We start from the raw sequence: 14,786 nt of genomic DNA, 5'->3' as shown, positions 1-14,786 counted from the left end.
CGGTGAAACCCCGTCTCCACTAAAAACACAAACAATTAGCTGGGTATGGTGGTGGGTGCCTGTAGTCCCAGCTAATCAGGAGGCTGAGGCGGGAGAATGGCGTGAACCCAGGAGGCAGAGCTTGCAGTGAGCTGAGATTGGGCCACTGCACTCCAGCCTGGGCGACAGAGCAAGACTCTGTCTCAAAAAAAAAAAACAAAAAACAAAAACAGTTCATCCACCCACCTTTGCTCTGATCTCACTATCCAGTGTGCTTTGTAATTTTTCCTCCTATAACTGAAATGTACCTAATCTACCTGCAGTTCATTCTTGGAAGCATTAAAACCCAGACTGGAAATGTCTGTTGACCTTTTTAATCCTGTGATCCATTTTGTGGGAGGACAACTTCAGGAAATTTCAAGATACTCCAGAGATTAATCCAACTAGAAGTTGGAAAAACAGAAAAGTCTTGGAAGTGCTCAGTGGCAGGGCTTCTGGGCATGCCACAAAGGAGGGGTCAATAGAAATATTTAAATGCTGCCTGTGTGTCTCTTGTCAAGATCCTCCCAATGGAGTCATATTTTTAAGGGGCTTAAAATTTCCATCAAGTGTCCAATAGCAATATTTCTCAACCCATAATCTATGGGAGCAGCAGCCATATCCTGGCCCAGGCAGACATGGTGCTGAGGAATTCCTGGCATCCATTTCCACATTTCCAGTAATGTTTATAGATTCAACCTTTTGGAACACAGCATATTTTTAAGAGCCAGTGAAATAAAATGCCATTATTTTCCTTCTTGGAATTTCAAGACATAAATTTCCCATCTGCAGAACAAAGAGGTGATATTCGAAAGCTTAATCCTAGCTCCCCTGACATAGACTAGGCACACCCACCCAGGAGGTGTGGGAGCTACAGAGAAATTCACAAAAGGTGGCATTTAGAGTGCGGAGAGCACAGGATTTGCATCTGTAAGAGTAGGGTGAGTCCTGGTTCATTCATTCTTTCCTTTTTCTTTTATTCATCAATATTTACTGAGCCATGTGCCTTCTATGTGCTACCCCAGGCTTGTCACTTAATCTTTCTACTCCTTGGTGTCTTCACCTGTATAATAGGGATACTAATATAATAATTTTGAAAACCCACTCCTCAGGGTTTTCTTGAAGGTTAAATAAGGGCTTTGTGTGCTATAAAGCACAATGCTATTTGAAAGTTATTTTGTATTTGATTCATTACCATTATTCATTGGCTGGTCTTGCAAGGAAATTTTAATGCTCTACCAGGGTTGAAAGGTGATGTTTCCTGGCCCAGTGGCTTTATTCTCAAGCACTCAAATCTCTGGCCTGCCTAGAGCTGTGGACTCCATGAAGGTCTACGCTTCAGGCATAGTTGGCTGTAATGCGGGGAATGGGCAGCCTAGGGAAGCCAAGACAAGGAGACCAGAGAGGGAGACGCCCGCCCCCAACACACACACACCCTTGGCAGCTGTGCCTGTTCTCCATGGGCACAGAGCATCAGCGGCACACAGAGTTCTGCAGTAATGGTAATAATCACTAGACATGAGAGCCTCATTTGGACAATTTGAAGATGAAAAGTCACAAACTCCTTCTGGCTCTGCACTATTCCACAGTCTCTTCCTTTCTTTTTTTTGTATTGTTTTGTGTTTTTTTTTGAGACGGAGTCTCACTCTGTCACCCAGGCTGGAGTGCAATGGCACGATCCTGGCTCACTGCAGCTCAACCTCTGCCTCCCACGTTCAAGCGATTCTCATGCCTCAACCTCGCAAGCAGCTGAGATTACAAGCATGAGCCACCACACCTGGCTAATTTTTAGTAGGGACGGGGTTTCGCCATGTTGGCCAGGCTGGTCTCGAACTCCTGGCCTCAAGTGATCCGCCCACCTCAGCCTCCCAAACTGCTGGGATTACAGGCATGAGCCACTGCACCTGGCCTCCACGGTCTCTTTCTAACTAAACATCTGAGCTGCAGTCATCATAACAATGAACAGCCCGTGGAAAGGATGGACATTGCTAGGGCAGAGGGAATTAGCCCTCAGTTTAGAGAGTTTTCATGTCATTTGGGGTTTTGTTTTCTTGTGGGCTTTTGGCACCTTGTGAGATTCGGCAGCCATCCATGAGGACTCAAATGTCAGCTGACATCCTAATGTCTCGGGGCAAATATATCACTTGGTCTTCTCTGGTCACTAATACAGGACTTCTCTTGCAGAGCAAGTTTTCACAAAGCAAACTGGATGTAGTGTACTTAATTCATCAGGAAATGTTATTTGTTTCTGGGTTATAATGTGATTGCCCTACTCAGAAAAAAGAACCTGGTGCAAAAAGAAGTTGCTCTGGGTCAGCTTTTTCGTGCATTTATGTTAATTGGTAATAGACACATAAAGTGATGTGTACAAATTACCCTAAAATAAGAAAACTAAATTGGATTGTACAGAAATTACATATAATGAAACACTGGATTTGCTCAGTGATGTATAGTTTTATAACCATATATTAACATATGTATATTATATATATAAATAATATATACAATATAAGTAATATATATTATATATATAATGAGCCTTTATTATTGAAATGTCAAAAGAAAAAATAACTTATTGTGAGTCTGAAATCTTGCTGCAACTCCCCATCATCTAGCCAAGCACAGTGGCTCATGCCGTTAATCCCAGCAGTTCTGGAGGCCGAGGCAGGAGGATCACTTGAGATCAGGAGTTCGAGACCAGGCTGACCAACATGTGAAACCCTGTCTCTACTAAAAATACAAAAATTAGTCGGGCATGGTGGCAGGTGCCTATAATCCCAGCTACTTGGGAGACTCAGGCATGAGAATCACTTGAATCTGGGAGGCGGAGGCTGCAGCGAGCCAAGATCATTCCACTGCACTCCGGCCAAGTGACAGAGCAAGGATCTGTCTCAAACAAAACAAAACAAAACAAAAAACAACCATTATCTCAATGAAATAATTATTTTTATAACACAATTTTCAATTCTGTGATGTTTATTAGAAATACAAATACTGTATCACAAAGTACCAGACCTACCAAAATTATCTAAGTTCTACAATTATAAAACAAATGGTGGCACATAGCTGTAGTCCCAGCACTCAGATAGCTAAAGCAGGAGGATGGCCCAAGTCCAGGGGTTCAAGACTGCAGTGAGGTATGATCATGTCATTGTACCCCAGCCTGGGCATCATAGCAAGACCTTGTCTCTAAAAATAATAACAATAAGGAAATAATGAAACAAAAGTTGGCAAGGCATTTTTAGACATGAGTGAGCCTGTGCTGTCGTGAGGGCAGCTTGAGGATGGTAGGATGGTAGGATGGTAGTGTGCTGGTAAACAGTGGGCACTCCAGGGAGGAAAAGGCCTGAACTGTAACATTTACCAGTTTCCATGGTAAAATTCTCTCTTCGTGGCCAATTTCAAGCTACCAGTGTGACTACTACTGAGTGCGGAGTTGGGAAAACATGGGCAGTCTCACCATTGTATAGTATTTCTACCATACATCAGCAATAGACTTTAATAACTTCAAATGCGTAGATAGAAGGAAAATAAGTAGGCTGGGCACAGTGGCTCACGACTGTAATCCCAGCACTTTGGGAGGCCAAGGCGGGTGGATCACTTGAGGCCAGGAGTTCGAGACCAGCCTGGGCAACAGGGTGAAACCCCATCTCTACTAAAAATACTAAAGAAAAATTAGCCGGGCTTGTTGGCACATGCTTGTAATCCCAGCTACTCGGGAGGCTGAGGCAGGAGAAACGCTTGAACCCGGGAGGCGGAGGTTGCAGTGAGAAGTAGGAAGAGATAAATGATGAGCATTTATTGCCTTTGTTTTAATGTAATTTCTTTGTTGTCAATGATTTGGTTTTTAATAATGGCCATGTTTGACAACTGGCTCACAAAATTCCTGAAAGTTCTATCAGCTCTCGCAAGCTGGACTAAGCCTGTTCTGGCACAGTGGGCATACGGGTCTCATGTGCCCTGTAAGGGGGTGTGTAATCCCTTCCTCCTGGACTAGCCAATTGCCTCGGCTGGGAGTAGGGGGCTCCACCTGCCTAGAAGACCTCATTAATCAAATTTCTGGCAGTTTCTTTGAAAGTCATTCCTGGCCGGACGCGGTGGCTCATGCCTGTAATCCCAGCACTTTGGGAAGCTGAGGCAGGTGGATCAGTTGAGGTCAGGAGTTCAAGACCAGCCTGACCAACATGGAGAAACCCCATCTCTACTAAAAATACAAGATTAGCCGGGCATGGTGGCGCATGCCTGTAGTCCCAACTACTTAGGAGGCTGAGGCAGGAGAATCGCTTGAACCCAGGAGGTGGAGGTTGCGGTGAGCCGAGATCGTACCATTGCACACCAGCCTGGGCAACAAGAGTGAAACTCCGTCTCAAAACAAAACAAAAAGTCATTCTTTCTTCTCATTAATGACACAGGATTGCCACCTAGTGACGCAGAGGAGATTGCCTGGGTTTTCGAGGCTGTTGGAGTCTGGGAAAATGGCTGTTCCCACCAACTGTGTTCCAAGGTGGCTTCCAGGTCTCCAGTCTGGTGAATTGTAGAGATTGTGACGGCTTCGTTGACACAGATTTCCTGTGTTCCTCGGTGCTGTTGAGAGCTCTCTGTAAAACTTTCCTAGAATCAGAAAAAAGACCTGGAACCCGGTGCGGTGGCTTACACCTGTAATCCCAGCACTTTGGGAGGCCAAGGTGGGAGGATCGCTTAAGCGCAGGAGTTCAAGACCAGCCTGGGCAACATGGCCAGACTTCATCTCTAAAAATAAAGAGGCCGGGCGCATTGGCTTACACCTGTAATCCCAGCACTTTGGGAGGCTGAGGCGTGCGGATCACTTGAGGTCAGGAGTTCAACACCAGCCTGGCCAACATAGTGAAACCCCGTCTCTACTAAAAATACAAAAATTAGCTGGGTGTGGTGGTGGGCGCCTGTAATCCCAGCTACTTGGGAGGCTGAGGCACGAGAATCGCTTGAACCTGGGAGGTGGAGGTTGCAGTGAGCCGAGATCATGCCACTGCACTCCAGCCTGCGTCATAGAGTGAGACTCAGTCTCAAAAAAATAAAAATAAATTAATAAATAAATAAAAGGAAAAAGAAAAAGGACCTAGGCCATTGCCTGAATCTGCTCAGGTTTTACAGATGCAGAGCTTGGCCCCAAACCCAGCACACAGACTCAAGCCCACGTCCCCCTCCTGCTACACACTGTCAACATAGAGCTTGAGGCCCCATCTCAGGGGGAGTTAGCCAAATAGCCACACAAGTCACTGTCATGCTACAATTGACCCACGCTCTGGAGAAGCCGTGGGCTAGGAGAGGGTATGGCCGGGGGTTTGCCAGAGTATGAGGAAGCAGTGATGGAAATGAGATCCGAAGGCTGAGCAGGAGTTAGCAGTGCTGCCTGGGAAGTGGGCAGAGGCCAGGGGAGCATAGCCAGACCAAGGATCCAGAAAGATTCCATGTGGCTGCAGTGCCAGGAGCCTTAGGCGTGTGCCACCATGTTGGCCGGGGATGAAGCCAGCAGGAAATCCCAGGAGCCTGCATCAGTCATCTCACAGGAGTGTCGTGAGGGTGAAATGAAGCAGCATCTGTGAAAATGCCTAGGACAAGGCCTGGCCGAGTTGAGGGGAGTTTATCCAGACTTCACACAGCTACCGGCAGTTTCCCAGAAGACATCCTGTCTGCTAGCCCTCACAAGAAGGGTGTAGACATGTGCAGGCTGGCCAGGGAGAATGGCTCTCACTGTGGCTCGCTTTGGGAATATGCCGCCCCAGCAAAGCAGCTGTGCCTCTTTGTGGTCACAAGACAGAGCCAATGGTGGCAGCATCAGTGTTGCCCTTCCTAATGCAAAGTGCAGAGGCCCTCCCTCCTCCACCCACCTGCCCACTCCTCCCGGCTGCCATCAGACAGTCCCCACTATCCACACCCTGCTCCCCAGCCGATGTCCCATCTCAAAGCTGCCCTGGCCTCCCCCACCTCTCACCTGTGGAGTTACTAGGAACCCCATTCAGCCTAGTGATAAAGGGCCAAATGGCTTACACTGCCAGCATGGTAGCAGTTGTCCACAACCTGGACCATTATGGACCCCAAATTCCCCGGGTAATTTCGGAGGTTTTACTTTGGCCAGGAGTCACTTATCCTGAGGAAGTAGCCTCTGATGCCTTGATATCAAAGACCACGCAGTGGCCACATACACACAGCTCTTTGCGTCCTGCATCCCCTTAGGTCTTATTTATAATTTGGTATCTTATCACCAGAAAGAATCCGTTCCATCAGACTTACGATCTCTAGTTTAAAACAATCTAGACGCCTTTTTTTTTTTTTTTTTTTTTTGCGCCTAATTACCCTGGCTAGAGTTTCCAGGATAATATTGGACAGAAGTGGTGAGTGCTGACATCCCTGTTTTGTTCCTGATCTTTTGGGGAAATCATTGTGAGTTTCACCAGTAAATATGATGTAAGCTTGAAGTATGTGGACAAGGGTCCTCTCCCCAACCAGGGCTCATGAAGAAAGGTAGGACGGCACCAATGTGGCCTGCAGCAGGGAGTAAGGCTGGGGTGTGAGCAGGGGCCGCCCCTGGCAGAGTCTGTAGGCACCATGAAGGGTTTTGGTCCTTTTTCCAAGAGCAGAGAGAAGCTGTTAGAAAGATTTTCAGGTTGAGGATGGGGCGAACTAATAACAGCTGAGCTAGCATGAGGGCCAAGTGTCCTAGAAAGGAAACAACTGGCAAGGAAAACATGAAGGACAGAAACAGGTCTTAGTCAAAGCTGGAGGCAGGTGGGGCAGAACAAGTGGGTGATGCCCAGGGCAGGGAGGGTCTTACCTCTCAGGAGCCATCCGTCTTGTCTTCCCACTAAGAGGTCTTACCCCGACCCTGGCGAGGGGAGTCCTTCAGCAGGAGGACCCTGTACCTAAGCCCCCATACTTGGGCTCCAGAGACCTTGTCAGTCTACACTAAGGACAGTAGGGTTTTTCCCTGAACAAGACAGGACAAATTAGCATCTGTGGGTTCAACTGGCCCACTGTGCCCATGGGTTCCACATCTGTGGATTCAACCAAACTTGGAATGAAAATATTTGGAAAAAATATGGATAGCTGCCTCCGTAGTGAACATGTACAGACTTTAAAAAAAATTTTTTTTTTTTTTTTGAGATGGAGTCTCACCCCGTTTCCCAGGCTGGAGTGCAGTGGCACGCTCTCGGCTCACTGCAAGCTCCGCCTCCCTGGTTCACGCCATTCTCCTGCCTCAGCCTCCCGAGTAGCTGGGACTACAGGCGCCCGCCACCACGCCCGGCTAATTTTTTGTATTTTTAGTAGAGATGGGGTTTCACCGTGTTAGCCAGGATGGTCTCTATCTCCTGACCTCATGATCCACCCACCTCGGCCTCCCAAAGTGCTGGGATTACAGATTACAGGCGTGAGCCACTGCACCCAGCCTTTTTTTTTTTTTTGAGACAAAGTCTTACTCTGTGGCCCAGGCTGGAGTGCAGTGGCTCAATCTCGACTCACTGTAACCTCCATCTCCCGGGTTCAAGCGATTCTCCTGCCTCAGCCTCCCAAGTAGCTGGGACTATAGGCATGCACCGTCACGCCCAGCTACCATCTGTATTTTCAGTAGAGACGGGTTTCGCCATGTTGGCCAGGCTGGTCTCGAACTCCTGACTTCAGGTGATCCACCCGCCTTGGCCTCCCAAGGTGCTGGGATTATAGGCGTGAGCCACCATGCCTAGCCAGTCCTATATTTTTTTTAAAAGCCTTTTTCTTGTCATTATTCCCTAAACAATATAGTATAACAACTATTTACATAGCATTTACATTATATTAAGTATTATAAGTAATCTAGAGGTGATTTAACGTATACAGGAGGATGTGCATAGGTTATATGCAATTGTTACACTTTCATATGAGGGACGTGTCTGTGGAGTTTAGTATCTGTGAGGAGTCCTGGAACCAGTCCCCCAGGGAGATAGGGATGAGTTTTTGGTGTGTGTGCGTGCACATGTGTGCATCTGTGTCCTTCCATGTGCACTTGTAGCCCAGTTCTGTGGACTGCCAGGCTGGAGGCTTCCTCCCTCCCAGGGTGTTGTAATGCCCGCCGCCATCCCCTTTCATCCCTTGTTGCTGAGAAGTCACATGACGTCTGGTATTCAGGCTAATGGCTCTTATTAACCAAATGCTGACACATCCCAATATATAGGGTGCTTAATTAAAAACCTGCTTGCCTGGCCAACTTTCAGAGAAGCAAGCACTTCTTGAACAGGGAATGGGGATTTCCAGTAGGCACTAGGTAGAAAACGAATGATGTCACACTAAGAACCTACAAAATGCCTTTCCTCTGCACTAAGAGAAAAGTGCAGGGGGGTGGTGGTGGTGGAAGGAGTGGAGCCTGAGTAGCCTTGAGGATTGCTCCCTCCCACGTGGGGTAGTGAAAAAGCCCAGTCTCAGGGGCGCCCAGCCCCTCCTGGGGACAGTCCACCACCCTGCTGGCAGTCATTGTCCCCCCCAGCCACCCCTTTATGATCCAGGTTGTTCATCAGCACCCCATGAACATCTGTCATCACAGGACCTGGGCAAGGCCAGCAGGCTGTGGCCCCTGAGAGCACAGCTCAAAACTGGGTGTGGTTGTTCTTTCCAGAACTCAGGCCCCAGGAAGGCCCTCCCTTTTCCTCCTTGCTCCTGTAGGTGTGAATGATGTGCACAGACCTAACAGCCAGCCCCACCCTGTTGAGGTCCAGCCCAACTTCTTGAGGGAGAAATCTTAAGTTTGTTTTGTAGGGAAATGAATGTAGCCTTTACTTTGGTTTGTCCTTAAGCGAAGTGGAAAAAAAGAAATGTTCTCCATGTTTCCATTTTCCTTTTTGTTTTTGCTAAATGCTTTTTATGAACATATTTAATAAATGTTTCAGGTATAAGTGTAAAGATCTCACTAAATAGGAACAAGTTGAACTTACACACCTTTGAAAGAATGTATGAATGGTGACTTAAGGCAGCATAGTATATAGGAAGAACAACTTTAAAGCTAGAAGATCTGGATTAGGGTTAGAGCACTGGAGTTATTTTTAATAATTATGACAGTGGGGTGGAGGGAGTGTCACTGGTATCCAGTGGGTAGAGGCCAGGGATCCTACAGGGCACAGGACAGCCTCCTGCACCCACCCCCATACACACACACACACAACAGAGAATTCCCAGCGGCAAATGTCAGTAGTGCAGATGTTGAGAAACTGCTCTGGATAAACTCTTGTATAAGAATATTTACAGCAACATTTTTGGAGGGGCAAAGGGGAGCTCTGAGGGGTAATAATGAAAGAATGGGAAGGAGACCTGAGGAGTAATACTGATTGATAAAATGAGAGGGAAGTCTGTGGATTAATAATGAGGGGGTGGGAGGGAAGATTGTGGAGTAACGATGACGGTATGAGGGAAGTCTGCAGAGTAATAATGAGAACGGAGGGAAGTGTGAGGAGTAATAATGAGGGAAGGGAGGGAAGTCTGAGGAGTAATAATGAGGAGGTAGGAGGGAAGTCTGCAGAGTAATAATGAGGGGTAGGAGGGACATCTGTGGAGTAATAATGAGAGGGCAGAAAAGCCTGTAGAGTAATAAGGAAGGGGTAGGAGGGACGTCTGCAGAGTAATAATGAGGGATGGGAGGGAAGTTTGACAAGAAATAATGAGGGTGAGACGGAAGTCTGAGGAGTAATAATGAGGGGGTAGGAGGGATGTCTGCAGAGTAATAATGAGGGGGTGGGAAAGAAGTCTGCAGAGTAATGAGCGGGTGAAAGGAAAGTGAGGAGTAATAATGAAGGGGTGGGAGGGAAGTGTGAGGAGTAACAATGAGGGGTGGGAGGTAAGTGTGAGGAGTAACAATGAGGGGTTGGGAGGGAAGTCTGAGGAGGAATGAGGGGGGTGGGAGGGAAGCCTGAGGAGTAATAATGAGGGGGTGGGAGGGAAGCGTGAGGAGTAATAATGAGGGATGGGAGGGAAGTCTGAGGAGTAATAATGAACTGGTGGGAGGGAAGTCTCTGGAGTAATGAGGGTGGGTGGATAGATGGGATGGGAGTAGACAGGAGTGAGGTCTGAGGCATAATAAGGCTGTGAATGGGGAGTAAATCTCATGGCAGCATTTTTTTATAATAGTGAAAACTGGAACCATCCCAAGTGACCATCCACAGTGCCCTGGAGAAGTAAACTGTGACACACTCACTCGCGCAGTGGTGTAGTATCAGGCAGCAAGGATGAAGGAACTATAGCTGCAGGCATCAGCAGGGCACGTCATCCAGTTGTTGAGCGTGTGACCGTGGAATATGATTCCTTTCATACAGTTGACAGTCGGACCACAAATATTGGCTAGGGGTATTTACATGTGTGGCAAACTGTAGAGATGAGCCAGAGAATCGTTAATGCAAACTGTAAGGTGGTGGTAATCTGGGGGGAATGCAGTGAAGGAGAAATGCCTACAGGCTTCTGTGGCACCTGCAAAAGTTCCATTTCGAAACTTGAGGAAGGAGGGACAGATACCTGAATGTTCCTGATTTAAATGTATGGGTATACTTTCGACACTTTTTTATGGATATGTGTCTCCCACATTTCCTTCTATGCTGGGGACACAGTGACAACAGCAGCTAAGGTTTTTAAGAGCTATGTGCATTTGCAACAACCTTGTCAGAAAAGTTACTTTTATTCCTCAAGTTTAAAGACTGCACCCTGGGCCACATGTCTTCTAAGGATGGAGCTGGATTTGAACTTGAACAGGCCAGTGCCGGCCGCCATGCTCCAAACCACCGTTCGGTGCTGCTGCCTCCTGTTGGGGCCCAGTCTCATCTGCTCCACTCTCTCCACAGGGTCAGGAGACAAACAACCAGTCGGCCTCCCCCAGCAGGGGGCAGACCCAAGCCCCAGCCCAAGCCCAAGCCTCAGGTGCCACAGTGCAAGGCTTTGTATGCCTATGACGCTCAGGACACAGACGAACTCAGCTTTAATGCCAATGACATTATTGATATTATCAAAGAAGGTAAGTGTGTGGCTGGTTGGCTGGGACAGCCTCCCAAAGAGCATGCAGTCACATTGCTGTAAGATCTAGTGTGAAAATGAAAAGAATTTATGGGCTCCTCAAACTGCAATTTGTAGAGGCAGGTCAGGCCTCAGGCTCAGTCTGATCAAGACACCAGCTTTTTTAATGCTTCTTTCAGCTCTGCCCCCTTATTTATATTCCCTCCCTTCTCAAGCTGTTTTTCTTCATAGTAGCAAAACGGCAGCAGCAATTCCAGGCCAACATATCAAACCATGTCTGAAATGTGCATCATCTCTGAAACTTCTTTTCTTAGTCATTGGACAAAAGTCCTGACTTTTATTCTGATCAGACCAAATTAGCCATGTGTCCATCCCTGAACCAACTTCAGTAGCAAGACAAAGGCTGTACCCTGAGAGGATGAGACCTGGTAGGGGCTGTCCCCAGAAACGGGGAGGTCTGTCCCACCCACACTTCCTGGCTTCTTCATAATGAAAGTGGATGGAGTGGAAGCCAGGAAGACAACCTTGAATATCCATTATTAAAGCAGTCCATGGGCTTGGCTGAGTGCTTTATTAATTTGGTAGATATCTTACTTTTTTCAACAAACTTTTTGATTTAAAGAACAAAGGGAAAACAACATGGATGGAGCCAAATCACTTGAGCCCATGGGAGCGGAGTGTGTGTGGCTGGGGCAGAACAGACTTACTCATCTTCACTTTCACCATCTCTCTCTCCCTGCAGATCCTTCTGGCTGGTGGACGGGTCGACTACGAGGCAAGCAGGGCCTGTTCCCCAACAACTATGTGACCAAGATCTGAGGTGCCCGTGACTCTGACGCATGGGGCAGAGGAGCTCCAGGCACAGACCAGGGGAGGGGATATTTAGGGGCTCCCCTTACAATCCACAATGAGCAATTGCTTCTCCAAGGCCTGGAGCTATTCTGGTACCTTCCCCATGGAGGACACTGAAAAGGCTGGGTTGGGGACAGGGAGTATCACTCCATAAGTGATCCTAAAAGGTAGCCTCTTCATAGGAACCCAGGAGGACAAAACCACCATGCATTCAGATTTATTTATTGTATTTAAACCTGGTGAGAGGACAAGTGAGGTCTGCTCAGACCTTGTAGGCTTCTATCAAAACAGCACCCTGCTTGCTCACCAGGCCTAGAGAATGGCTGTAGGTGGCCGCTGACAAGTGCCTTTAGTTGAAAAGCACATTTCTTTCATCTCTCTTGTCCATACCTGATAGACACATTCCTCTCTGCCACCTTCCTTCAGGGAGGACCCGCCCTCTGCAGACTGGGCTTAGCGTGAGCAGGCACTTCCCATGTACATGCCAAGGGTAAGCTGGCCTGCTGAGCCCAGGGGGACAGAGGGGCACTGGTTTACACTTTGCCGGGACCATCAGGGCCGCCAAGCAGGTCAGGGGCTGGGGGCTGGGGGCTGGGCTGCTGGCTTTGCTTTCTCTGGGTCTTCAATTAGAATGTGGCTGGCCCATATTGGTTTGTGTTTAAATGCTGTACTTACTACAAGAAGGATCTTTTTTCAAGCTGTACATTTATAAAAACAGATCATATACTGTATATATAAAAATCTTGAGATGGTAGAAACATGTATGAATGTACTAAGTAGTATTCCACTGTACTCATTCATAAGGTAGGTTTTCTTACAAAACTCACACCAGGTACTTACAGATGTGCTCTGCTTTTTTCCAACTACGGAGTGTCACTGCTTTCTAGCTCAGTCCCTGCAGACTCTTCTCAACTCTTTCCCTATAGGAAACTTACTCCGCGTCCTGCCCCCACCTCCTAAATAAATAAAGGAATCGGCGAACACCTTCTTCTTTTATGACATTTGTTATGGGTTGAATTGTGTGCCTCCAAAGAAGATGTTGGAGTCCCAGCCACCAGTACCTCACAATATGACCTTATTTGGAAATAGAGTCTTTATGGAGCAAACAAACAAAACTAATTAAAATGAAGTCATTAGAGTGGGTCTTAATCCAATATAATGGTGTCCTGATGAAAAGGGGAAATTTGGACACAGAGACCAACATGCAGAGGAAAGACCATGTGAAAAGGCAGGGAGAAGACAGCCATTCACAAGCCCTGGAGAGAGGCCTGGAACAGATTCTCCCTCACACCCTCACAAGGAACCAGCCCTGCCCACCTTGGTCTTGGACTTCCAACCTCCAGAACTATGAGGCAATACATTTCGCTGTTTAAGCCACTCGGTTTGTGGTACTTTGTTACGGCAGCCCTAACAAACTAAAACAATGTTTTCTTGCCATAATAGTGAAAAGCTGGAATCAGTGTAATGCCCATCAATAATGGAATGGTTTTAAGTAGAGACTGCCATTTCTCTACCTTTCCTCCTCTGGGTGCCATAGCCATTCTTAAGCTACTGGTAACTTAGAGTTTGAGCAGCATACACCTTTGAGGCTTTCAGGATCCTCAAGTCCATGGGAAAAAATTATCAGGGCTTACGCATAAGGGAAAAAAATGGATCTAGATTTGAAACGAAGATACATTTAATTCTCCTGTGTTTTACTTCAAGAACAGGGAGCAAACTCCATTCTGTAACAGTAACAAATAATGTTAAAAGGCTACTTCAGTTCCATGTTGCGACCAGAGAGGAAAGTAGAGCCATGATGCGGTGAGTTGAGGAAAGGTAATCCTGTTGACACTAGTGGTCTCTAAAGTACTTTCACATTCATGGACTCCCCGCAGTGGGAGGAAGATACCACCAGAACTGGGACAGAGGAGCATGCTGGAGTCCCCACAGCCACCAGCACTCAGGCTGCGTTCTCAGGGCAGGAACACCAGGACCATCTTCCCTTGTTATCATAAGCCCCTGGCTGGCTGGGACAAGCCTTTGTTTTTCCACCTGATTGGCATTTTACACTTGTGTGTAACTGGGAACCATCGGGCTCTAGGTCACAAAACAGGGACTGAGTTAAACCCCCACGAGTAGCACCCTCATCCATGGAAATCACAGACCAAGCCCTTAGCACCTGCATCGTGTGCCCAGCCAGTGCCAGGCTCAAGGAGATCCCCAACAAATGGTGCTGAAATAGGTAAGTGACCCACAGGGGAAGGAGACTTAGATCTGCGTAGAGATGCTGAAATGCTGACACTATTAAGAAAAGTTTGGAGAAATAGTGGTTTATCTTAAACTTATTTGTATATATTTAGAAATTCAACATGGGGACTACCAGAAAAATCTGGGATAAATAACATTTCCCTTTTTTTCCTAATTAAAAAGTCTTCAGAAAAATGTCTTTTTTCCCTTTAAGACACTAACCTGGGTTTCCTCTAGTCTCTGGATCTAGCCTGGCCTGCCATTTTGTTCACTGTGCAGTTAAGCAAATATGACCACTTTAGGAGTCACTTACCAGGAAAGAACATACAGAAGATCAAGGGGCCACCCCCACTTTCTGGAACTTGCCATCCTGTTTGAAATAAGGGGTGTTCATGTGCACACACAGCAACGTGTATAGCAGTATCAAACACAGTATAAAAATGTGACATCCCTTCAACCAAAGGTTTTAGGTAACCAGGAACTAAATGAGAAGGCCTGACTGTGTATCCTAGGGTAGAGGTGTTCAAGCTTTAGTTGTAGATGAGAGAGAGACAGAGGTCTGTATAAGGGTGGTATCCACTCTACTGATGGCCGTCTGTGAGACAGAGAGAGGCTGATCTGAAACTCCTGGGATCAAACGATCCTCCTGCCTCAGCCTCTCAAAGTGCTGGGATTATGGGCAAGAGCCA

General features: G+C 47.1%; 1 protein-coding gene across 2 annotated transcripts in view; it reads left to right on the top strand.

Annotated features, from left to right (window-relative positions):
• MYO1E (myosin IE) overlaps nucleotides 1-12,851 on the top strand; it is a 237,249-nt gene extending 224,398 nt beyond the window's left edge. Inside the window, exons 27-28 of one of the 2 annotated variants that reach the window (XM_003827902.7) lie at nucleotides 10,848-11,017; nucleotides 11,759-12,851. In XM_003827902.7, the coding sequence (XP_003827950.1) occupies nucleotides 10,848-11,017; nucleotides 11,759-11,835 (247 nt within the window). In that variant the 3' untranslated portion in view covers nucleotides 11,836-12,851. Of the gene's footprint in view, nucleotides 1-10,847; nucleotides 11,018-11,758 lie in introns of those variants that run through there. The other variant, XR_010109926.1, reaches the window with a different exon arrangement.
• The last annotated feature ends 1,935 nt before the right edge of the window (nucleotides 12,852-14,786 follow it).

The sequence above is a fragment of the Pan paniscus genome, chromosome 16 (genome assembly GCF_029289425.2).
Source record: "Pan paniscus chromosome 16, NHGRI_mPanPan1-v2.0_pri, whole genome shotgun sequence".
NCBI classification, from domain to species: Eukaryota; Metazoa; Chordata; class Mammalia; order Primates; family Hominidae; genus Pan; species Pan paniscus.
The sequence above is the reverse complement of the archived record's forward strand: the minus strand, read 5'-3'. Positions and strand labels throughout refer to the sequence as shown.